This window comes from Urocampus carinirostris, chromosome 12, assembly GCF_059441175.1.
Source record: "Urocampus carinirostris isolate Australia breed hairy pipefish chromosome 12, RoL_Ucar_1.0, whole genome shotgun sequence".
NCBI lineage: Eukaryota > Metazoa > Chordata > Actinopteri > Syngnathiformes > Syngnathidae > Urocampus > Urocampus carinirostris.
The window spans coordinates 28587579-28613561 of NC_142360.1; the positions used below are offsets into that span (position 1 = coordinate 28587579).

Below are 25983 nucleotides of genomic sequence, written 5' to 3' on the forward strand. Positions count from 1 at the left end.
CTATAGAAAAAGGAAAACAATTTTGTAATATAGCACTGTCTACACATACTTTTCTTTATGAAATCAAAAACATTTCACCAGTATGTGTGAAAGTGTTTGACATGTGTCTTTGAGTATATTTAACCATCATCTAAGCTTGCATCTCAGTACTGTGAACCAAACCAATAATGATTAATTAATTCCGTGCCATAACAAATAAAGATGTTTTTCAAAAGTATTGTCCCTGAGAGGCAAAACGCAAAAATATATACCGTAAAATCGGGACTATAAAGCGCACCTGATTATAAGCCGCACCCACCACTTTTTAAGTGATTTTCCAATTTTATACTTACACAAGCCGCACCTGTGTACAAACCGCGTGCGCCCGCATTAAAAATTGTGACACGATCACAAGTTTGACCCAGACCAGGCTGTAAGTTCCAGGATTGTGATTTTGTAGAAATTTATTGTTCTATATTCTTTATCAATTATCCGTCAAATCGTAATACACTCCAAAGCCAATAGGTCGAGACACTTGCTCCCAGCTAAGAGGCCGAGTCAAGGTTCTAGCCTCCTACCAACATAATCCAAAAGTCAATAGTACACAATCCTAGAACCACAGTCAGCATCATGAATGAAAAATGATACCCGTAATTAACGTATGATGCAGACTTGTAAAGTCCGGGTCCCGTTGAAAGTAATCCAAGGAAACAAAATGTATATTTCCAAAGTTAAGGGTGGGAAAAATATATATCCACTATTGTCCGCTGCGTCCACAAACACGTCTCACCTTTACTCCACTTCCCGTCAGCCCCCGTTGTTTTGGCCCCTTCTTTTTGATTCGCCCGTGGAAAACATATCAGAATAAGTCTCTCAAATAAATACATTAAAAAAATATACAGTTGCAAATACATATTATACATGGTCACACATATTTACAAAGAAAGACAGTACACCGAGAGAGTTTTCAAAGCTTTAATAATAATATAACTTTCATCCCAAACCGTGCCTGTGAAGGGTAGCAAAACGCTACTAGCAACACGCTCGCAACACAGTAAACGGCTCTGTTAAAAACTCATACCGTACTTGAAGTAATCATGGTAAACCTTTCTAATCTTCCTCCTTACAACTGTTGTCATCAAAGTCGTCCTCCTTTAGTATGGGAAAGAGACCATGAGATATAGACGTCATCCCACGCTCCCTTATTCCAAAACACGCTAGCAACACGCTCGCAAAGTAAAGTTTACGTGCAGTAGCTCTGTGTCCTTCTTTATCGGACTGCACTATTGCATTTAGCTTGAACGTGGCGTCATGTGCCTTTCTTTTTGCAATTTGCATCGTGAGGATAGTTCTACGCTAATTTAATTTGTGCACAAGCTAAGAAGTTGCAGTCTTCCTTGGCGCATATTTTCCACCGGTCTAAACCTCAAAATTGTTTATTTTCTGTTAATAGTGTCAATACAATTGTTCAAACCCAAAAAAATCGTACCTTTTGTACTCGAGCGCCGCTGGCGGCTGTTAGAAAAATTACATAAATTGGCCGCATTACTGAATAAGCCGCAGGGTTGAACGTTTGGGAAAAAAGTAGCGGCTTATAGTCCGGAAATTACACACATACAACTGTCAGGTTAGCCTACAATCGGACGTCTCAAGAGGGTGGGGCTAAACGAGTTGATTGACACTCTAGGAGTAATGTTAGGCGTAATGCCGCATTCAATAGAATTGGAAAGTCGGTATCATCCCATTCGGATTGTGTCAGATACGACCTCAAAGCATTTCAAGAATAGTAGGAAGTCGGGTTTACCAACCTCTGACAGGAAAATATAATTGTAATGACGCTATTAGTAGGAGGTCCTAGTCGCAAAGTCGGGTAATTTAGTCCGTTTTGGCAGAAAAAAACCTTTGAATTTCTTTTCTCCTGGTCGGAGGTTAGAAAACTCGATTTCCCATTTTTCTAGAATGCAGCATGAATATTGCCATTTCTATCTGAGTAATTCCACGTTAATTGACGAACGGACGGAGAGAAAAAATGCTTTTCACGCCGTCACTTCATCAACAAAGACATGATTTCGTTGTTGATTTTGTCAGGAGAAATAACCCCAAAAAGGTAAGGGTTAATGTTCTGTGTCTAAAAAAGGCCAAACGTACACACTCATGCAAGTAACAAACCGATTAAGCGGCTATCTACCAGCCTGGTAAGATAGTATTTCAACTCAAATGAAACAACTAATGTCCAGTATAGCGTCTAACCAATGTAAGCATGCACACAAATCGTATTGAAGATGAACTGCGAGTATTCCGATTGCATTGGTTAGGGTAGTCTTTTCATAGTTCAATGACTCGTCATCTAAATGCATGTACGTTAAACAAGTCATAAGCAGAGTATATACTTTATTCATCCCCTTAGGGAAATTCACACTTCCAGCAGTCTCCCTTGTTGTATATAAACAGATTACCAGGATGCCCTCGGGGTGCTGTGTTGTAGTTTAGCCACAGCGGAGTGGATGACGTCACACGCTAGTCCAAAGGTTCGACGTCCCTGCGGCAGATGGAAATCTTTGTGCCCAGGAATACACCACCTCGTGTCAGTGAGCCCACCTCCGCTTCCTGCAGGCTTTCGTGTCTCTGTCTAACAGCGCTGAAGCTCCGGGTAGCTCCACGTTAGCGTCCAGGATGCTAGAAGTGAGCCAAATTTCCTTTAAAAACACAGCAAACTGCACTCCCTGTGCGCTTTGATGTTTTTCACCAGCACAGCCAGTTCGTCGGTCTGTTTTGGTGGAGTTCACATTTACCATGATTACGGACGGTACCGAAGACTTATAACGCCGCTAGCCGCTTAGCTAGCTCCGGCTCTCTATCCACGATAGGGCCCCCTCATCATGCCAGCACGAGAATTCTTCAGGGCAAGGAGTTTTGATGCCTCGAATAAACGCATTTTTGTGCGTTAAAACCCATGTCCATAGCATAGAAAGTAATCCAAAGGGTAGTTGTCAAACGGGACAAAAAACACAGAAGATAGAAGCAGACAATAAAAACAATAAATCACAAAAAGTGCGAGATAACAGGGAGCTGCTGGAAAGGCTGCTGCTCGCGGCGGCGCCGCTTTGATCTTACCCGTCAAGAACAGATTGAAAAATAGTTTACACACAAAGGTATATGATCACCCTGAACGCAGTAAAATAAAATACTGTCAGGCTCATCTCTGAAGAGCTGGATGACGCTTTACACCGAAAAAAACAACGGCGACTAGACGATGAAGGTGCTGTATCTGAGCCAGTACAGGAGGCTTCTCCTGCTGCTGTTTGATGTTGGAGAGCAAACCCCAACTCAAAAAACTGGCGCGGGGAGGAATGGGCCACAAGGCTGGTTGGTGCTATGAAGTTTTTGACATCTTTTCTTACAAATCTTGTTGAAATATGGAATAATAAATTATTGTTCGCCAATTAAAATAATATTTCATTTGATAAGTTATTTGATCAAATATTTACACCAATGTTTTCCTATCAAATTGAAATATTTAAATGTCAAATTATCCTTTGATTTATTTACATTATTTCTCTATCTCTTTTTCCGGGGGTTCCACCAGTCTCATAATCACATTTCGTATTTTGTAGGTTGCGGACTTGGGCTGCGCTGAGTGCAGTCTTCTCCAAAAGCTCAGGTTTCACCGCCGAACTGAATTGTTGGTGGGAGTTGACCTGGATGGAGCCAAGCTTAGAAAAAAGATGTAAGCCTGCCTCCTAAATACAAAGTTCTCCACAGATATGCGTTATTGGGTTCTTGTCTTAATCAGATGCGTAACAAAACATGGGTCCAAAATTTGGGTAAGTCAACACTTCAGTTTTTTTAAAGGGTTTATACAGGTCGCCCAATATCACACAGTCAATTAGTATTGTGAATTTTTGGCTCGGCTCACTATAAGGCAGGCGTGGGCAAACTACGGTCCGCGGGGTACAGGCGACACATACGACTTTTTCATCCAGCCCGCCAAACGAAAATGGTAAAAACATAATGACAATACATCCATCTATTATCTGCACCACTTATCCTCAGTTGGGTCGCGGGGGTGCTGGAGCCCATCCCAGTAATCTTCGGAAAGTGGGCAGGGGACACCCTGAACTGGGTGCCAGCCAGTCGCAGGGAACACAGGGACAGACAATTCGCTCGCTCATTCACACCTAGGGACAATTTGGACCGGTTGATTAACCTGACATGCAAAGTGTCACTATGGAAATACCTATACGTAAATACTACAAAATTACCACTAAAGTAATACCATAATGCCAAAATACAAATACAGAAATATGACAGAAATACAAAAAAAAAAAAATACTACTACAGAAATATTTTGGTAGAAATACTACAAAAATAAAACTACAGTAGTACAACAAAAATACTAAAACAGAAAAAAATGTGGATATACAAAAAAAAGATATTGTGGCCAAAATGTTGCTACAATAACACTTAAAAAAAACTACTGATATGTTACAAGAATTATATTATTGGAATACTACAAAAATAGTACAGACATACTATAAGAATAAGACGGCAAAAATACTAAAGCACCACCACGGTAACGCTACAAAATTAAATATCAAATTTAGTCCTTAAAACAGGGACTTATATTATTTTGCTTGTATTGTGAGGGCTTTCAAAACCAATTTACATTTAAAAACACCGGTAACTTAAAATATTTATAAATCTACAAAGAAAAAGATGAAATAAGAACACTTTTAACCATTTTATACTTAGCAAATTTAAAGTCAACAGCACAGAATCCCTGAAAAAATGCGGTTTGACCAATCACAAGAGAAAAATAGCGTCTCAAAGGGAACCGGCTCTCGATTGGTGGGTAGCCTGGTCCCACTTCCAAGAGCTGGCTCATAGAGCCGTTTTGTTGGCAAACGAACAACACCAATTTGCCTTTTCTATCGGTAAATTGGTAAATAGTGTATTGCTAATTGCTATCCAACTACAGTGGAACCTCGGTTCTCGACCATAATCCGTTCCAGAACCCTGTTCGAAAACCGATTTGTTCGATCACCGAAATCATTTTTCCTATTAAAAATAAGGTAAATCGTTTTAATCCCTTTCAACACCCTGAATGTTTACCTTGAATGTTTAACATAAACTTAAAGCTAACCCAGGCTAATCGTACGTTCGCGTTATCGTAATCTTTCGTACGGAAACATGAACGTGTAAAAATAAAAAAATCAGGTTGTTTACAAGTCATTTAGCACCCGGGTCTCCGCAACAAGTGGTGAGCGCTTCATTGGAAAGGGACCTCCGTTCCAACACCCTCAATGTTGGGCTCCGTTCCAACACCCTGAATGTTTAACGTAAACTTAAAGCTAACCCAGGCTAATCGTACGTTCGCGTTATCGTAATCTTATGAATTGGATTTCTTACCTTTGTGGTGGTCAGCAGAAGGCGCTCGCAAACCTCCTTCATATTTGGCTCTTATTTCTTTCTTAAATGCAATAGTTGTACGCACTACTTTTCTTTTTTCACCTGTAGCAACTTTGCTGCTTGCACTGACTTTCCTCGGAGGCATAATAAGGGGCTAAAACAGCAGTACGCCGCTCAGCATCGCACCCTAGCGTACGCACTCACGCATTACCGGCGTTCGAACTCTGATTTTTTTGACCGAACAGCGAAGCAAGAATTTCTCGAAATTTTTGTTCGGACACCGATTTGTTCGAACTGAGAGGCGTTCGAAAACCGAGGTTCCACTGTATATGGTAATTGCTATGCTGAATGGCGACATGATCCCAAACGACGTGACATAAACAACTCGTAGGCGAGCGGAAAACCACTTTATTCAAAACAACTCGCGCTATGACCATCAGTCACCGAAACGGTGTTGTAACAATGACTTGAATTACCTTGTTACTGAAAAAATAACGCCGTAATGTAACGGCCATATTTCTAATGGGGCGGCAGTGGCTCAGGAGGTAGAGCGCCCGTCTTGAGATCAAGAGATCGCAGTTTGAATCCCGGCTCCTCCGTGTTACGTGTCGAAGTGTCCTTGGGTAAGACACTGAACCCCTAATACCCCCAATAAGCAGGTTAGCGCCTCACATGGCTGCACGGCCGCTATTGGGAAATGTGAAGCACACTGTAAAGCGCTTTGGGAAGTCTTGACTTGAAAAGCGCAATGTAAATGCAGATTTCATTTCATTTAATTTTGTTCCCAACACTGATGCTGACTATGGACCGTAAGCTTGCTATGACTGCACCCGTGGTTCACTTCAAACTTAAAGCGGTTACGTTGGCGAAGGACACAACACTACTGTCAATACAAGCACTTGCACTTGAATTTCAGCAGTTTTCTGTGATGCTAATAATATCCTCCTACAGGCATGGACTGGCTCCTCTAGCTACTGACTACCTGCAACCAACTTCTGATCAACTGTGTGTGCAGTTATACCAGGGCTCGGTCACACAAAAAGATTCTCGCCTCAGGGGTTTTGACTTGGTGACCAGCATAGAGCTGTAATCTTTATATTTTTGCCATATTTGACATTCATCTTTCCAGACTTTGTTTTCCACCCTCCCATCCTATTACCTCTCAATCTACAGCATCGAACACCTCCCTCTAAGTGATTTGGAATCGTTTGCTGAGGTTCTCTTTGGATACATGGCTCCGCAAACAGTGATCATCAGCACCCCGAATTCGGAGTTCAACCAACTTTTTCCCGGGATGTCTGGTTTAAGGCACCGTGATCACAAGTTTGAGTGGAGTCGAGTGGAGTTCCAATCCTGGTACACTTCTTCATCTTGTTATAATAGTAGTCCTCCTATACTGTCCATGATTTTCACCCTCAAGCAAAGCGTTTGGGATCCAAGTATGTATATACTGTCTATAGAATAGAATATACCGTATTTTCCGCACTTTAAGGCGCACCGGGTTATAGGGCGCACCCCCCCAAAAAAGTTTTTGGTCCTATATTTTCCATATATAAGGCGCACCGGATTATAAGGCGCTACAATGTGAACGTCGACAAAACAGTGAGATAGTTCAGTCCAACTTATTACCCCCTTAACATACTGAAAGCTTGCAAAGAAGCAAATACGTGTCTCAGACATGTACGGAAACAGTGTCTGTACGATGTCACCAATCACTCAAATGCATCGTTCCAAATATCATTCGGAAGGTTAAAGTTTTGGGATTCAAGAAATGCCAAACATTTCTTAGTTTCCATTTTATTTTTTGCTGGAAACTGTGTGGACAGCAAAGTAAGAATTTTATTGTGCAGGGAAACGGGGTTCTTTACTGTGCATATGACAATAAACAATTTAAATTGAATTTAGTTTAAAAATCGACTCATCACAGAAACATCAAGATCGTTCTAAAACAAGATACCGGGAAAATATAAATCCGCATAGCTCATCTAAGTTTTCTTGCAGCCTTCACTTTCATTAATGATACGTAACCATGGTCTTCTTACAACCGTGAGTGTAGTAAATCCAGGAGAGTAAAATATTTACAAATACAGAATAGTAAAAAATGTTTTCTCTATGCCGTAGTGCAACCCAACGTGTGATTCACATTCATCTTTTTTGGCCAATTGCAGGGTTTGTTTTGCCCCTTTAGCCTATGCGAGCCTGTAAATGATAAAAAGGATCCGCCCCCTTTACCTCCGAATAACTTTAGCCAATAGTGACTGATTCAAATGATGATTGACACATTGGTTAGGAAATGAAACGCCAATATATAAATCCCAGCATACACCGCGGACTACTTCGCCTTCGGGGGAAAATCTAGTCGGCGGCTGCTTGCTTTAATTGCAAGATATTGATACACATATAAGGCGCACTGTATTATAAGGCGCATGGTCAGCTTTTGAAAAAAATAAAGGCTTTTAGGTGCGCCTTATAGTGCGGAAAGAACGGTACCTTTTATTGTCATTGTTACAAAATGGGTTGAACATATTGTGACAACAAAATTGGACGTGGCACTCCAGTTTCACATTTTACAGTGAGGATAAAAGAAAATAAAGAAGATAAAGGAACAAAGAAGATAAAGGTTATAATTTACACAATAATTATACAAAAAAGTGTGGGCATGTAGGATGTTACATACAGTTTTGGGATCGTATTAGTGCAATATGCGGTAGTGCAAAATAGGCAACATTGTGCAAAGTGAGCATAGGCATGAATACAATTTTACATCTGTATGAGAAAGTGTGTTTGCAAGAGTTTGTTTTTTGTGCGGTGTGTGTTAAGGGTGGTGATGGCTCTGGGGAAGAAACTTTCTCTAAGTCTGTTTGTTTGTCTGTTTGTGTGTCTGTCCACCTAAGAAAGGGGGAAGTGGGTTTAAATATCGCCACCATCTTTCACAGGCAGTCAGGTAGGTTACCCTAAATGTGAAAAAAAGCCCATAAGCTGACTCTGCACTTTTAGTTTTGTTGACTCGGCATTTTTTTTCTAGAAAGACATTCCAATCTCCAAGGCCAGAATCAAAACTCAAAATGGAATCTGTCAGGAGCCACCAAATATTAAAAGCCTTATATTAGCCTTATAATGAATGCAACACATGCTGTATGTATCAATATTAGCCTACTATTTGAATGACTAAGTTGGATGCTGCATCTTGTGGAGAATACCCTGACTATTGTGTAGTATGATTCCGCCTCATGTTTAATGACGCAATGTTTAATTGTTTTAGAAAAATTAAGGAAATGCAAGAAATTAAATTTTGTATGTTTTTTCCAATCCTCAAAATAAAAATGACGACAACAAAGGTGCATAATGTGCATCTTATCTAGGCAAAAAAAAAACTGCAATAAAACACAGCGTGTATTTATAAAAATAAAATGGCATTACTTTTGGGGTCCATGGCGAATCTCTCTCACACACACACACACACACACACACACACCAGTTAGCTACCTGGCTGCTCACACAGGGGACACGGGACTCAAAGAAAACAAGCAAAGGAGAAATGCCCATATTTATGTGGAGGGGATTTAAGTAACGGGTTCAATGTAGCTTAATGTAGTGGAGTAAGAGTAGTTTCTTCTTCACTAATTTACTCACAAGTAAAAAAAAAATATAGCTATTTGAAAATACTCCCAGTCGTACAAAATGTCCCAAAACTGATTAGTAAATGTAACACGTTCCTACCCACCTTTGGTTACGGGTGAACTCGAGAACATGTCAGCGTTGTACTGAACCTGGGCAGGCCAACCATAGACCAACTTAAGTCAAAAATTATTCTAACTCAGACTGATTTGAAATTTATGAATTTCTTTCAAACTGGTTACAATAACTTTCCGAAAAATGTTAAATCTTTATCAGCACCGATTGCTTAACAGTAGAGCAATTGTAGGAAGAAATGTGACATAATTTTAGAATATTTTGCCCAATTGGTCTTGGTACAACTTCTCAAGATATTCTACATATTACAAGTAAATATATAAAAATGGCATTCAAAAGTGTAAGGGACTGTGTGTTTTATTGAGTGCCTACTAGTGGTAAAGAAAACATCATTTACATTGATTTGAACAAGAGTTCATGTATTTTTAATTGTCATATATGAATGCATTTTTTTTTTAAATACATGTCAGTCCAGGAATTTAAATTTACTGCACATAACAAGGCTCACCTTGAGGGAGCTGACATTTTTTCTGCCATCTTGCTGCTACTGGTGCCCAAAAACTTCAAAAAGGCTGGGGAAAAAAAAAGTTGCTTTTTGGTCACTTGGTGTCGCTATATCCCTTCAAAGTTTTTTTTTTCCGTTTGTACTTTTTTATAAAATTAATTGAATTCCTAAAATTAGCTAAACAGCCCACTACATATTAAATAGCTTATATCGACCAATTGAATCAGCCAGGTATATGATTTAGTCTTCAATAAAGCTAACAAAATAGTGACATTGCAGGTAAAACGAGAATACGATATTTTAAATCATTTTGCCTGACCAGGAAGATAAATTTGAACTCTCCAGACTCTCTGCAATATACTTTTATGCATTGCTGTGGACTCATTAAGATATTTTGTATTCGACTTGACGAGTATAAGAGCTGAATACAGTATTTGTTTGCAGGTCCCTGAATGCATCTTCCGCTTTCGGTTATGAGGCTGAGTTCACTGGTGTCGGACGCCCCCCTGAAGGCCTAGAGAAGAGTATCGGCTTCTGTACTCAGATTGGCGTGTTTCGCAGGCTCACGCAGGATCCAGTACATCACATGCTAAGTGACAATGCAGAAGATCATCTTCCATACACATTGGTAAGTTAGGATCGGTAGAATGTATAGAAAGACAATAGGTACTACTCCTGCCCATCTACCCTCTCTCAACAATTGCCCCTTTTGAAAAGTTTTAATCCTATACCTTAATTATCGAGCAGTATGCTGGTGTCAATAATGACGGATACCGTAAATTCCGGACTATAGAGCGCACCCGACTATAAGCCGCACCCACCACATTTCAGGAGCAAAACCGATTTTGTACATGCACAAGCCGCACCTGTATATTAGCCGCATGCGCCCACATTGAGAAAATGCAACACAAACACAAAATGAACCCATACCCGACAAAGTCCATAAATCACAGCCGGCAAAATGAACGGAAAATGATACCGATACTTAAGGTTTGATGCAGACCTGCAGAGTCCGGGTGCCCGTTGAAAGTAATCCAAGGAAAAAAGTGTATATTTCCAAAGGTAAGGGTGGGAAAAATGTATATCCACTATTGTCGGCCGCGTCCACAAACACGTCTCACCTTTACTCCACTTCCCGTCAGCCCGCGTTTGCCCCGCCCCTTCTTTCTCATTTGCTCGTGCAAAACATATCAGAATAAGTTTCTAAAATAAATACATGACAAAAATATACAGTTGCAAATACATATACATGGTTACACATATTTACAAAGAAAGACTGTACACCGAGAGAGTTTTCAAAGCTTTAATAATAATATTATAACTTTTATCCCAAACCGTGCCTGTGAAGGGTAGCAAAACGCTACTAGCACGTATCGTGCATGTAGAAACCACGGTGAACCGTCCTCATCATCTTCTTTATACCTGACTTCATCAAAGTCGTCTTCCCCAGTATGGGAAAGACGACTTTGTCATATAGGCGTCGTCCCACGCTCCCTTATTCAAAAACACGCTAGCAACACGCTCGCCAAGTAAAGTTTACGTGCAGTAGCTCTGTTTCCTTCATTATCGGACTGCTCGATTGCGTTTAGCTTGAAAGTTGCGTCATATGCCTTCCTTTTTGCAATTTGCATGATGAGGATATGTCTACGCTAATTTAATCTGTGCACAAGCTAAGAAGTTGCAGTCTTCCTCGGCGCATATATATATTTCACCGGTCTAAATCTTACCTTTCGTACTCGAGCGCCGCTGGCGGCCGTTAGAAAAATGACATAAATTGGCCGCATCACTGAATAAGCCGCAGGGTTGAGAGTTTGGGGAAAAAGTAGCGGCTTATAGTCCGGAATTTACAGTATATTCTTTTAAAAAATTGCACTGTTATTACAGGGCGTTCCAGTCTTAGGCACATTTTGAAACAGAATATCTCGGAAACAATTAAGAATGTTAATCTCAATTTTTACATAGATTGTTTAAAGATGTTCAATGTGAGCAGCATTAGTCACACCACACATATCAAGCCGGTAGTCAAATTTTGCCAGCATTGCATTGTCAAAGGTTGCGACAGCTTCTGTTTTTAGTGCCTTTAGCGCAGGGGTCAGGAACCTATGGCTGGTTTTCCTGCAAAACACAGTCAGGATTTGTTGTTGACATTTTAAAAAAGTGGTTGGTAAAAAAAAAAACAAAAAAAAAACAGAGACGATCGGCGTTTTTAAGAGGAGAAAAGGGATAGTCTTAACGCCCTAAGCAGTTGTACTTACTATGTTGTTACCAGGTTAATTATTTTAAAAAAAATACGGGTTAAATAGACTCAGTCAACCACTACAACTTTTTTTTACTAAAAAAATCACAATGATCCAGCAATGGTGAGCCATTCGCAGGCAAAAGCAACAGGATAAAGCATGTGGACCTTGTGTTTGGCACTGGAAAACCCCAAAATAAATGGGAGTGTCTTATCACCATTTTGAAATACACGGCTTCAAAGAGGATTCTCCTCTACAAACAAACCATGATAATTGTTGTTAGCTAGGATAAATATTGTTTCAATCTCTGACAATCGGGGCGGCAGTAGCTCAGGAGGTAGAGCGCTCGTCTTGGGATCCAGGGATCACAGTTCGAATCCCGGCTCGTCCGTGTTACATGTCGAAGTGTCCTTGGGTAAGACACTGAACCCCTAATGCCCCCAATAAGCAGGTTAGCGCCTTACATGGCTGCAAGGCCGCTATTGGGAAATGTGGAGCACATTGTAAAGCGCTTTGGGAAGTCATTGACTTGAAAAGCGCAATATAAATGCAGATCATTTTCATTTCAATTATTTACCTAGTATTACCTAATTATTTAATTATTTAAATAGAAATAATGTTTTAGTGGCGTGAGAAGAGAAAACCAAAGCACACCACAAACACTCTTGAGCCATTTTTTTGCATATTGAGCTTCACCATGTTTTAATCGATGTTAATAATAAAACTAATGGAGCTGGCCCTTTTGTACTATGAGTATTCCAATTTATATGATCCATTCTAATGCTTAAAAAGACAAATGTTACATTACTTAGCTTCAATTTATCATGTTTTAAACCAATTTGATTATATGGTGTTTTTATTATATATATATATATATATATATGTATATATATATATATATATATATATATATATATATATATATGTATGAACTAGTGGGCAGCACGGCGGCGCAGTGGTTAGCGCTTGTGCGGCAGAGTTCATGTCATGGGAACCTCCTGCGTGGGTTCAAATCCAGCTCCAGACTTCCTGTGCGGAGTTCGTATGTTCTCCCCGTGCTTGCGTGGGTTTCCTCCGGGCACTCCGGTTTCCTCCCGCGTTCCAAAAACATGCATTTCAGGTGAATTGGCCGGTCCAAATTGTCCCTAGGTGTGAATAAGCGAATGAGTTGTCTGTCCCTGTGTGCCCTGCGATTGGCTGGCAACCAGTTGAGGGTGTCCCCTGCCCACTGCCCGGAGATGGCTGGGATGGGCTCCAGCCCCCTCGCGACCCTAATGAGGATAAGCGGTACGGCTAATGAGATGTATGAACTACAACATTAACATAACTGTCTAAAAATTTTATCGCTGGATCAAGACTTTGTATTATAGGTTACTTAAAACGTGATAGATTTCTTAGAAGCCTCTAACTTACCATTTATTTTTCTATTTCAGGTCATTTATTAGTAGTGTATTTCGACATATGCCTTAAATGAAAAACACGTGTGAAAATTAAAAAAGAAAAATCAATTAAAGGTAACCAATGAATGTTTTATTCTCCTGGCTAAGCCGTCTTCAAAGTTTTAGAATCCATTGTGGCCCACAAGTTGAAAAGTTTGCCCACCCCTCCTCTGAGCACCAATACCCCAACGTGTCACTGTAAACAACTTGTGAAAAATGAAGTCATCCAATTTGCTGGGGACTCTTTGAGTGTAAATGTGTTTTCTGATCAGATTTATAGCGTGACTTATCCCAGCCTGTGCGACAACATCATCCTGCAGAAGACCCTGGTTAGTGAACTCCTCTATTGGGGGGAAAGGCTGAAAAACGAATGGTTGGAGAGGCTAACAGGTGAGAGTCGCAGTAAATTGGGGCTGAATCATGTTCAAACCACTGTTTACCTAATTTTACATACATTTAAAAAAAAAACTTTTTAGCTGCTTGCTTACATTTTCAGGTTTAGGGGGGGGGCATAGATAATATTCCAATTTTGTACCTTTTGATTTTGCTGGTTTCTTTGCCGTTTGCAAAAAGCCAATCAGGTGCTATTGAAGATTTATTTTTATAGACTTGGCTGAGTACTCCGAGAATCAATTATTAATTATGTGTTGGTTTTTTTTGGAATACATATTGAAACCAAGAGAGCAAAGAAGAGGAGACTCCTGTTAGAGAAAACATGAGAGGAGGAGATTACGAAGAAATCTCCTGGACAAATGATCAAGAACGACAGTGTCAGAAATTACACAGGTGTGTATCAGAACAGACCAGGAATTGACTTTGGATTGAAACATCGGATATTATTAATATTTCAATTCAAGAGAAAGAAAATATATATTTCAAGGCTCAGACTAACCATGTGAGTAAATGACCGGGGGTATAGCCAAAACAAAGAGAAGGGATAGTAGAAAGGTACCTTTGAATCAGCCATTTAATGCACAGGGAGCCGTTGCAGCAATTTAAAAACTGGTGGTGCCCTGCGACTGGCTGGCAATTGCTTCAAGATGTCCCCTGCCCACTGCCCGAAAATAGCTGGGATGGGCTCCAGCACTCCCGCGACCCTACTGAGGATCAGCGGTGCAGATAATGGATGGATGGATGGATGGATATACTTACATGTCAGAAATCACACTTCACAGTGGTGCTCGCATGTTGTGGAGAGGGATCGTATTTGCAGTCATTCGTCATATATCATAGTTTTAAGTTTTTCCTTGCCTTCACGTAGGTTTAAGATCATGGTGGTGTAATAATCAGGGTTCCTACAGCTTAAGGCAAGTTAAAAATTAAGACTCAAGAGTTTTAAATTCATTTTGGAATCAAATTTAAGACAAAGTCGACAAAAACAAACAATTGAAACAAACAAAACAAAAAAAACACTACATAAATTAGAGACACATTTAAACAAATGCTTATTTGATTTTTTTTTTAATCGCATCTTGGTCCAGTGGAAAATTTTCCATCCGGGGAAAACGACACGCTCCAAGTTTTAGTCATGGAAAACAAGAAAGGATGTGTACATTACATAATGGATCCTCAGTCAAAACAGGCAAATAACTTCCATGATTACTCATTGCCCTCACCTGTGCCTGCTCGTCTGGCGCCAGCTTCTGCTCATTGCCTGATTGATTCACCTCCTATTTAAACTCAGTCATCCAATCACATGTCTATATGTGTTTTGTGGACTTGGAGAAGGCATTCGACCGTGTTCCTCGGGAGGCCTTGTGGGGGGTGCTTCGGGAGTATGGGGTACCGCACAGTCTTATCCGGGCTGTGCGGTCCCTGTATGCCCGGTGCCAGAGTCTGGTCCGCATTGCCGGCAGTAAGTCGGATTCGTTCCCGGTGAGGGTTGGGCTCCGCCAGGGCTGCCCTTTGTCACCGATTCTGTTCCTAACTTTTATGGACAGAATTTCTAGGCGCAGCCTTGGCGGGGATGGATTCCGCTTTGGGGGCCTTGGGTCACTGCTTTTTGCAGATGACATGGTGCTGTTGGCTTCCTCAGGCCGTTATCTTCAGCTCTCGCTGGAGCGATTCGCAGCCGAGTGTGAAGCGGCCGGGATGAGGATCAGCACCTCCAAGTCCGAGGCCATAGTTCTCAGTCGGAAAAGGGTGGTATGCTCCCTCCGGGTCGGGGAGGAGGTCTTGCCCCAAGTGGAGGAGTTCAAGTATCTTGGGGTCTTGTTCACGAGTGAGGGTAGGATGGAACGGGAGATCGACAGACGGGTCGGTGCAGCGTCTGCCGTCATTTGGACCCTGTACCGGTCCGTCGTGGTGAAGAGGGAGCTGAGCCGAAAGGCAAAGCTCTCGATCTACCGGTCGATCTACGTTCCTACCCTCACCTATGGTCATGAACTTTGGGTCATGACCGAAAGACCACGATCCCGGATACAAGTGGCCGAAATGAGTTTCCCCCGCAGGGTGTCTGGGTTCTCCCTTAGAGATAAGGTGAGAAGCTCAGTTATCCGGGAGGGACTCGGTCTAGAGCCACTGCTCCTCTGCGTTGAGAGGAGCCAGTTGAGGTGGCTCAGGCATCTAATAAGGATGCTTCCTGGATGCCTCCCTCGGGAGGTGTTCCGGGCATGTCCCCACCGGCAGGAGGCCCCGGGGGCGACCCAGGACACGTTGGAGAGATTATGTCTCTCGGCTGGCTTGGGAACGCCTCGGGGTCCCGTCGGATGAGCTGGAGGAGGTGGCTGGGGATAGGGACGTCTGGGCTTCCCTTTTAACGCTGCTGCCCCCGCGACCCGACCTCGGATAAGCGGAAAACAATGGATGGATGGATGGATGGACTCCAATCACTCCTTGTCAGTCCGTCAGCGAACCTCCGGATACTCAAGGCAAGCACTCCGACTCTGGCTCCCGACTGTCCCATCTTCATCCGTAGCCTACTTGTCTGCTCCTGATTTCTTGATCGGCCCCGGCTATTGACCCGTTTTTGCCCATTGACCACGTTCTGATCTCCCGCTCGGGCTATCAACCCGTTTATGCCCCTGACCACGCTACGATCTACTGTCCCACAAATCCACTCACTTCCGCATTCCGATCACGCTCCGATCCCGTGAGCTGCTTTCTCCTCCTGTCCAGCGATCACCGGATCGCTGGCGTTTGTTTCCTCTCACCTGACTTCCTCCATATCCCAATAAACTTTTGTGTGAAACGTTGCGCGTTTGGGTCTACCATCTGTTCTGGTTCTGACAGATGACCATTAATTCCAAAGAACTATTCTGCCACATTCATGAAGCATTTTTATCATGAGGCATGACACATAACTTTTTGGTCCTGTGTAAAACTTTGAAAAACAACACCGCATATTCGTGACCAATTTTGAGTGTAGCATCATAAAAATGCATGTTTGGAAAAAGTAATGCACTTTCTGGATCCGGACAATTGATGTGTATTTGTATGTATATATTAGCGCGTGCGCGGCACAGTTCTAAGGTCTTGGGAACCTCCTGTGTGGGTTCAAATCCAGCTACCTGACTTCCTGTGCGGAGTTTGTATGTTCTCCCTGTGCTTGCGTGGGTTTCCTCCGGGCACTCCGGTTTCCTCCCACATTCCAAAGACATGCATTTCAGGTGGATTGGCCGGTCCAAATTGTCACTAGTTGTGAATGAGCGAGCGAGTTGTCAGTCCCTGTGTGCCCTGCGATTGGCTGGCAACCAGTTCAGGGTGTCCCCTGCCTACTGCCCGATGATTGCTGGGATGGGCTCCAACACCCCCGCGACCCTACTGGGGATAAGCGGTGCAGCTAATGAGATGAGAATCTCATCGTTGTGTTCACATTTTAAGAAATTGCATTTTAATGCCAACAAATGCCTTATTTTTACAATAATGAATTCAGTGCCTTTTTAAGCCTTTTCAAGCATCCATGAAAACCCTAATAGGTATGTTATAGTCTATAGTCTGTATATTGTAGTTGGTGTATGCAAAATGAAGGATTGATGCTTACCATTTGACACATTTTTGCTGTTTTTAATATTGGACACATGCAAAAGAGATTTCATAGGATGCCAGTTTGTTATTTTGACTATTGTTGCACACTGTTGTTTGGTGTTGGGACTACTACATCATTGTGTTGGGACTACTACGATGGGCCAACCATGTGCTGTTTTTGATTCCCACACCCTTTAAGGAGGATCAGCTTTTGTGACCTAGCATTTGTAAGCCTAAGAAAATATCTCAATGTCTTCTCTCCTTATTTTGAGTGTCTACTAAAGTTATCAATCTCTGCATCAGGCATGTGTCTGTTCCTCTGAATCTGCTGTGGAAGTGCTGCCCCAAGTTACGTGAGATGAGTGGCACTCTGGGAAATCTGCGCCAACTCGTCAAAGACGATCCCCAAATGAAATTAAATGGGCCACACTCTGCTGTCATTATCTGCAGTCTGGAACAAGGTAGCTCTGCTTTTTTCTAGTTTTCAAATGGTAAATGGTCTGCATTTATATAGCGCTTTTCAAGTCAATGAAGACTTCCCAAAGCGCTTTACAATGTGCTTCACACTTACCCATTCACACACACACTCGCACACCAATAGCGGCCATGCAGCCATCCAAGGCGCCGACCTGCTTATTGGGGGCATTAGGGATTCAGTGTCTTGCCCGAGGACACTTCGACATATAACACGGAAGAGCCGGAAATTGAACCTGCGACCTCTTGATCGCAAGAATATTACCCAGTTGGCTGAAACAAATGCTTATTTTTAGGGTACTTTTATAGCTGTAAGCTATTTAACTAATTTCTCATCTAAAAGAAAACGTGTATACCTAAAATAAGCAAATTTGTTTTACCCAGCAGATAGTAACTATTCTGTTATGGTAAAGGTGTTGTATTTATTGCTGCCTCGTGGAAATAATGATTTAAAAAAAACAAAACATGATTGATTAAAATAATAAGCAAAATTACATCAACTGCCATTTAAAACTTTTTTTCAAGTCGAAAAATTTGCATTTATTTCACATAATACAAATATCAACAATAAACAATATCAAATATCGTAAAACATACCTAAAATTAGCAACATTTTTAGCCAATGAGGTAATTGATATTTTTTGTCACGTGCTGATCTCAACTAAATAACCTTTTGCGTTGTCTTTAAATTGAAAATATGCATCAAATCCATTTATCATTGTTAAGATTGTACCTTTTTTTTCCCGTGTAACTAAAAGACAATTGTATCTGCTGTGTTAAAAAGATCTGGAGGATGAAGATTGCAATGATCCGATGAATGGTGACTATGCGGAGAGTGGCCACATGGAACAGGAAACCTGGGACATGTATTAGAGTCGAACTGTAGTTGCAGTAAGAGTGAGGTAGGAAAATGATGTGAGTCAATAAAAACGACTCTCTAGCACGTCTTTGCTGTATTCGATTTTACTTAACAGTGTAAGGTACACATCACAGTTTAAGGAGGTAAAATCAAGAGTTCAAACTGTGCTCTAAATCACTGCTTCTCAACTGGTTTAGCTTCAGGACCCAGCATTCCACCCTAATGACAACCTGCGACCCATAGCAAGAGAAAAATTAACAAATGAAAGGATTTTTACACCTTCAAGCAGAGATGAACCAACCTGCTTTCAAGTACCCTATATACTGTCATATAAGCCCTACATCGCATATAAGCCAAACAGAAATAACCACACTAAACACTGAAGGTTTTTATATTTTATACGATCAAATACAAATTACATTTAAATGCAAAAGATATTCACTGGCTGAGCTGTGGGGCGAGGTCAATGTAACCTAGTGGAGAATGTTTACAGAAAACAGCAGGAACTGGGACAAGGGCTGACGCAAGAGGAGCCTCTGTGACGCAGGAAGGCAGGCATTGTTTGAAGTAGTTGTTCTGATAAGCTCTGCTGATATGAGTTTTTTAGACATCGCGACTCCCTTCGGCGAGGAGGTGGTGAAGCTGGCACCTGGCGCGCCCATGGGGGGAGTCAACACGCACATGGGAGGAGTCAGTACGCCCATGGGAGGAGCCGGCACGCTAGCTTGTGAAAAGACGTGGGAATATTGGAAGAAGATCGATCGAGAGAGAAGCTTGACAAAGAGCGACAACAATTCGGCTAATTCGATGGAGTTCACTTAGTTAATTTGTTTAAGAAATTAAATCTGCCCCCGTGTGAAAATGTCGGCTATTCTTGTTCATCTTTTCCCAGAAAGAAACGAGCATGCATTGTTAGGAAAATGAAGTTTGTTTTTGGTTAATGGAGTCAGATAACTAATTCGAACAATTTGGTAAACAATACTTTTTAATAGTTTATTTCCTAACAACACTGATAATTATTCATTTAGTAAACAAAGATTAATATACCGGTAAAAAACTAAAAATATCAACCTTTTCAATTAAAACCATTTACCGTACACCATTTTCGCATTTCGCAATCGTTCCTTTCTTAGACTAGAGCGTTGTTGTCACAGTTTCCCGCTTTTTCTTCTCACTATCATGAACATTCTCCCGTTGTTATAGGAAGAAAAAGGAAATAAAACCAGGAAAATCACAACAAAATTTGATGTGGTCCCTCTCAAATTGCCGATAGAACAGGTCGAAGAGTTCGAACGGGGCAGTATCGTATTATCTCCTGTTAGGGGAGTGTAAACGACTGACCATTTTATTCTTCCTTTGAGGAAAAGGCCCGCGACCCACTATTGGGTTCTGACCCACCAGTTGAGAAACACTGCTCTAAATCACTTTACAGAAAAATGTGAATCACACTTCTACAGAAAATAGCTTCACAGATAAAAACAAGGAACCATGTTTGTAATAACAACACGATTTCACCCGTGGTGAAACAAGTACAAAATAAATAGACCAACACATATTTGGCAACACTGAACTCATAAGAAACATCTTTTATAATCAAAATAACGCTAAAAAAGGCACACCCTTAACTTTGAAATATACATCAAACACATCTTGGCATTTAAACACGGCATCATAATCATGCTCAACACTGAAACGTAGAAAAATACAATGTCAAATATAAAGTATCTTGCACAGATTTGTCCCCATTTGAATTATGAAGGTGTAGTATACTTAAAGGGACATTGTGTATTATTGAGTGCCCCCTAGTGGTAACCAAAACAATATTGATTTGAATAATAAGGCTAAATTACATGAACCTTTTATAAAACGTGTATTTTAAACATACTTGTGGTTTGAGAAATTTATATTGCTTTTACATAACACGAGGCTCACCTAGAGGGAGCTTACATGATTAGCGGCCATCTTGCTGCTACGGGTACCCCTAACACCCAAAAATCTTGCTAAAAGCTGGGCAAAATAAATGAGAATAAAAATGAAACGGTTTGACCAATTTGAGTAGCCGTAGTTTGTAATCTTCCTTGCTTTGAGTCTTCAGTTGCACTACTTGCACAAGCTTAACTTACTTTACTATAAAGCATATTTAGTAAAACTTGAAAATGCTTGAAGTTTAATGTTGTTTTCCAGGTCGGGAAAATGCTTGAGTTTTGGGTGAAGTGCTTGAAATGCTTGAAATTGTTGCCTTTGCCAAGCTTCCTGGCAGTCTGACTCTACATCTTGCAATAAAAGAAGAAATCTTTTTTAAAAAGTGTGGGGAAAATGACGCTGACACGCCTGCTTGTCATTATGCCGTTGGCATGTGAAATGTCACCGCCCCCTACTATTCGCACCTAAGAGGACATCTATATTTATATTAATATTATATTATCAATCATAAAACATTATGCACCAAATGATTTAGTAATTACCGTAAATTCCGGACTATAAGCCGCTACTTTTTCCCCAAATTTTTAACCCCGCGGCTTATCCAGAGATGCGGCCAATTTAGCGGCGCTCGAGTATGAGTGGTAAGATTTAGACCGGTGAAATTTATGCGCCGAGGAAGATCACAATTTATGAGCGTAAACATATTCTCATCGTGCAAATTGCGCAAAATGGGCTCATGATGCAGCCACTGGGTCAAAGGCAAACGGGCATATTACTGGGATGTATTGCAGTAAGGGAGCGTGGAACGGCATCATCATGACCAAATTTCTTTCCGTCATTGAGAAAGACAATCTAGATGTCTTTTCTAATAAGCAGGGATGTGATTGAGGTGAGGAGAAAAAGTCTGAAACCTAGCCGGGGGTTTGGGGACCCAGGGCAGAGCCCAGTGGGGGGGGCGATGCCCCCCCAAAGCTCCTGGGTTTTAAGCAATTTACTTGTCCAAAACCATGCTTAAATTAATAATTTAACATCTTTAGAAGATTTAAATAACAAAATAATTTGCCCACATACCTGATTTTTTTTTGTAAATACTGCAAGGTCAGTTCAAATGCAGTTCAGACCCTGCAGCTTGTGCAACGATGTGGCCAATATATGCAATTTTTCTAACGGCCACCAGGGTGCGCCAGAGCAATAAAGGAAAGAGAGAGACAGTCGGATTTGTTTGCTACGCAAGTAAAAAAGTCGGAATTAATAATAATAATAATAATAATTTCCTTTGTATTGTCATTCTTTGTAACAATGTACACAGAACGAAATGTCGATACACCTGACCCGTTGTAGCGAGCCGATGCAGCCGCAGCCAACAGAGGGCGCCGACTTTAGTCGGAAAAATCACATCCCTGAATAAGGAAGAGGCGGGTTGTCCGCCGTGAGACTTTCGATTACGGCTTTTATTTACTTAACAGATTGATCAGCAGGTATGCGAGCGTCTTTTTAGTAGCATGAGGCTACCTCCCAAAGGCACAGTTTAGGATGAAAGTTATATTATTATTATTAAAGCTTTGAAAACTCTCTCGGTGTACCGTCTTTCTTTGTAAATATGTGTAATATGTATTTGCAACTGTATATTTTTGTAATGTATTTATTTGAGACACTTATTCTGCACGAGCAAATTAAAAAAGAGGGGCGGAGCAAACGCCAACGCTGATGGGAAAGTGGGGACCGGTAAAAGTGAGTTTTTGTGGACACGGCGGACAATAATGGATATATATTTTTCCCACCCTTACCTTTGGAAATATACACTTTTTTTTCCTGGGATTACTATCAACAGGCACCCAGAATCTGCAGGTCTGCAAAAAATTTTAAGTACCTATATCATTTTGCGGTCATTTTGGCGGCTGTGATTTTTGGACTGTGTGCTTCAATGAAGGACATTTAGTTTCAATCGCGGGACTTGAAGATTGGCTTGGATTAATCTCGTGTTTGTTTGGTGTGGGTTCATGCGGCTTATATACAGGTGCGGCTTGTGTATGGACAAAATCGGTTTTCCCCCTAAAATGTGATAGGTGCAGCTTATAATCAGGTGCGCTCTATAGTCCGGAATTTACGGTAGTGATTTTGTATGTTTTGCGAGGGATTCCCGAAAAACACATGAAATATAAATTTTTAAAAACTGTAAAATAGCTTTTTACACAAGGAACCAATTTAAAGTGGAACAACATAACAAAATCCCTGAAAATGCAAAACAATAAAAATATGAACACTTTAGTGCTATAAATACGTGATAAAATGCAAAATATTAACTGTAATGAAACAAAAAGCAAACCATCAGCAGTTGATTGAAAGAATAAACGCGCTCTACTTCGGAGCAATCAATATCGTTAAAATGAGTCCAAATTGGGCTCAATTTTCTGCTTTTTATACATACAATACTTTTTCTGTCTTCAGTATAAAATTCCTTTATTACCAGGGTTGGGTAGGGTTACTTTAACTGGATTACTTTCAATGACTTTTGGATTACTCCAATACCAAATATGCTAATAAAAGACAAAATAAACTAAATATGAATAAAATAATGACTCACAACACGTGGTAAGCTTACTCTCCTGGCTTTGATCTCCGGCAAAACTAACATAAAATGCGACAGAAACAAAAGGAAAATAAATCCCAACAGCTTGCCGACATCATTTTTGCCGTTCCATGTATTCCGTAACTCCCCAAGCCTGTACAAAATTTTGTCATTTTATTCATATTAAGTTTCTTCTGTCTTTTATTAGTATATTTGGTATTGGAGTAATCCAAAAGTAATTGAAAGTAATCCCGTTAAAGTAACCCTACCCAACCCTGATTATTACCCAACACCAATAGAACCCTTTCCGTGTTTGTAAACAAGTGCGATGTAGCCAGGCCGTGCCTGCTTTGTTGAAGCAGAATGGCAGAATTCGTGTCAGTTTATAGCAGCCTATTGACACAAAAAGATCATAGATAGGAACTGCTCAAAATAGCACACAGTATGTGCTTGCAGCGAGATAGCCACTTTATTTTGGTAATCAAAGTCAATATAAAAAAATCTTTTGATCTGTGCTGGATTTCTTTATTTGAAAGTACTGGAAAAAAAATTGGCCTTAAAAGTGCTTGAATTGGGCCATGGAAAAGGTGTACGGACCCTGTAATTAAACCAAAGCTCATACATTACTTTGACTGCTGAGGTTGTCCCGGGTGTGATATTTATTTCCACTGCTGTATACTTCATTGGTTTTAATGGAGTCCGATAACTGATTTGAACAATTTTAAAAGTGAGTATTTCAGATGCTCCTTGTCAAATTGTTAAAAGACATGCATTTATTTGTCAAACTATTGAACTTTGTTGATCAGTGACGCTTCTCTTTTGGCTTTTCTACAAGTCTACAATGAGAAAGTATAAAAACATTACTGTTAAAGCCCCACTGTGTAATATTTGACCAGTCGATGGAACTATGTTGTCCAATGCGAACGAAAACCAGTCATAAGAGCACAGCGTAGCAGTAGGATGCTAAACAAACACTGTGGCGACTTCTTGATAGGGATATCGTTATGTAAAAAAAAAAAAGGAATTTCTTGACCTGTGTTTTATAAAAATGAAGTGTTTTTCTTTAACTGAATGAAAGTTTTTTTGTACCACTAAGAGGCACTAAACATTACATACTGTCCCTTTAAGAAACATAAATAATTTTGCAGTTGTAAGGTAAGTGCATCAATGTGCCCATTTTAGTTGCATGGTACATTGCTTTGCAAAATTATTCTTGCAGACTCCAATAGATTTTCTGCCAGAATCGCTTTGTATTTGCCTCCATCCATTTTCAAGGTAACTCTCACATTCTTCCCAGTCCCTGCTGAAAAAAAGCAACCCCAAAGCATGATACTGCCACAACTATGTTTGACAGTGGGGATAATGTTGTCAGGGTGCAGTCTTACTCTTAATCTTACTCGAACGTAAAGCTTGGCATTCTGCCCCAAAACATCAATTTTGGTCACCTAGTCTCACATGTTATTTGAGTCTTCCATGTGGCTTTTTACAAACACCATATGGGCTTTTTTATGGTAATGCTTATGGTATTAAGGGCTTTCTTCTTTCCACTCTTTCATAAAGGGCCCATTTATGGCAGAGTGCGACGAATAGATGTCTTACGGACGCATTGTCCCAACTCAGTTGTGTGTGCCTGCTGGTCATCCAACGTAGACATGGGTCTCTTGGTTGCTTCTCTGATTAGTTTTTCTGCTTGTTTGGGCCAAAATTTAGAGGGACAACCAGGTCTCTGTAGGATTGCAGTATTTTTATGCTCTCTGCATTTTGATATCATTGCCCGCACAATGCTCTGGGAGATGTGTAAATATTACAAAATCATCTTGTATTCCATGGGCCAAAATTTTTTTTTTGCTATTTTTTTCCCTTTTATTTTCTTTGTTATTGTATTTGTTGTCTTGCTGTCGGTCACCCCTATCCTCTTGAGGGATATGACCAAGGTAGATAGATATATAGATAGATTTTGTATTCCATTCGTGCTGTGAACTTTTCCACACCTCAATCCCGAAGCTGCCTAGTGTGTTCTCTACATAACGTTGTCTGTTCTCCAGTGTCTCCTTTCACTGACTCATGAGCCCATCACAGAGCAGGTGCATTTAAACCGAGACTTATTGACACACTTCCTTTCGTCATTTTTAGTCATTTAGGTCGACATTGAATCATTCAAAAGTCATCAGGGAACTTCTGGAGTCAGTTAGCTGACCTGAGAGAACAGGGGGCTAATATTTTTCCAACACCAACTTTTCTTTTTTTTTCCCTTTTATAAAAATAAAATCTTGAGATAATTTCCTTCCACTTGACTATTTTGTCTTGGATGTAGTTTATTTCAGAGAATATTTTCCGTCTTTTTAGCTTTCGGTTGGAAGACTGAAATGTAGGGAACATGACAAAAGATTCTTGGGGTCCAATACTTTTGCTAGGCACTGCATCTTCTTCCCAAGGAATCAAGTCGGCATGCCCTTTAAAAATGTACCAAATAGTTGAAAACCCTGTGAATTCGGTATGTTTTGGAGTATTTAATAAATAAATAAATAAATGTTTCTACTTGGCGGGTTTTGACTACCGCAGGACTTTTTTGGAACGCAACCCCAGTGAAAAATGAGGGATTACTTTAATTTGCGTGTTTACGTGGATCTGCAAAACTGGGTTATCTGCAATATATTCTCCTTTATAAGTATTCCGTGCATGTCAAACTACTCCAGTGTTATTGCAAACGCAGTTTCAAGTGAACATATACACTCGCGTCAAGTTCAAATCTGCCCTCTGATCCTTAAAATACAAAGTCCTGCATTTTCCAAACTTTATGGCGCACCCAAGAACCCAGAGTTGGCTAAAAATGTAAAAGTGTGTCTTATAACCCAGTTCGCCTTAGATACCGCAAAATCCGCAAATATGCTTTACTAATAAACTGAAAAACATCGCAAAACACTGTATGC

The 25983-nt window shown here is 40.6% G+C and overlaps 1 protein-coding gene across 1 annotated transcript; it reads left to right on the plus strand.

Moving 5' to 3' along the window:
• The first annotated feature begins 1882 nt into the window (after positions 1-1882).
• On the plus strand, positions 1883-18649 carry henmt1 (HEN methyltransferase 1). The gene is made up of 9 exons (XM_088348993.1): positions 1883-2086; positions 3594-3706; positions 6340-6474; positions 6562-6744; positions 10031-10214; positions 13535-13652; positions 13943-14048; positions 17532-17689; positions 18487-18649. Exons 1-9 carry the CDS (start codon positions 2009-2011, stop codon positions 18573-18575), a joined length of 1164 nt encoding a protein of 387 aa, XP_088205119.1. The 5' UTR covers positions 1883-2008; the 3' UTR covers positions 18576-18649.
• The last annotated feature ends 7334 nt before the right edge of the window (positions 18650-25983 follow it).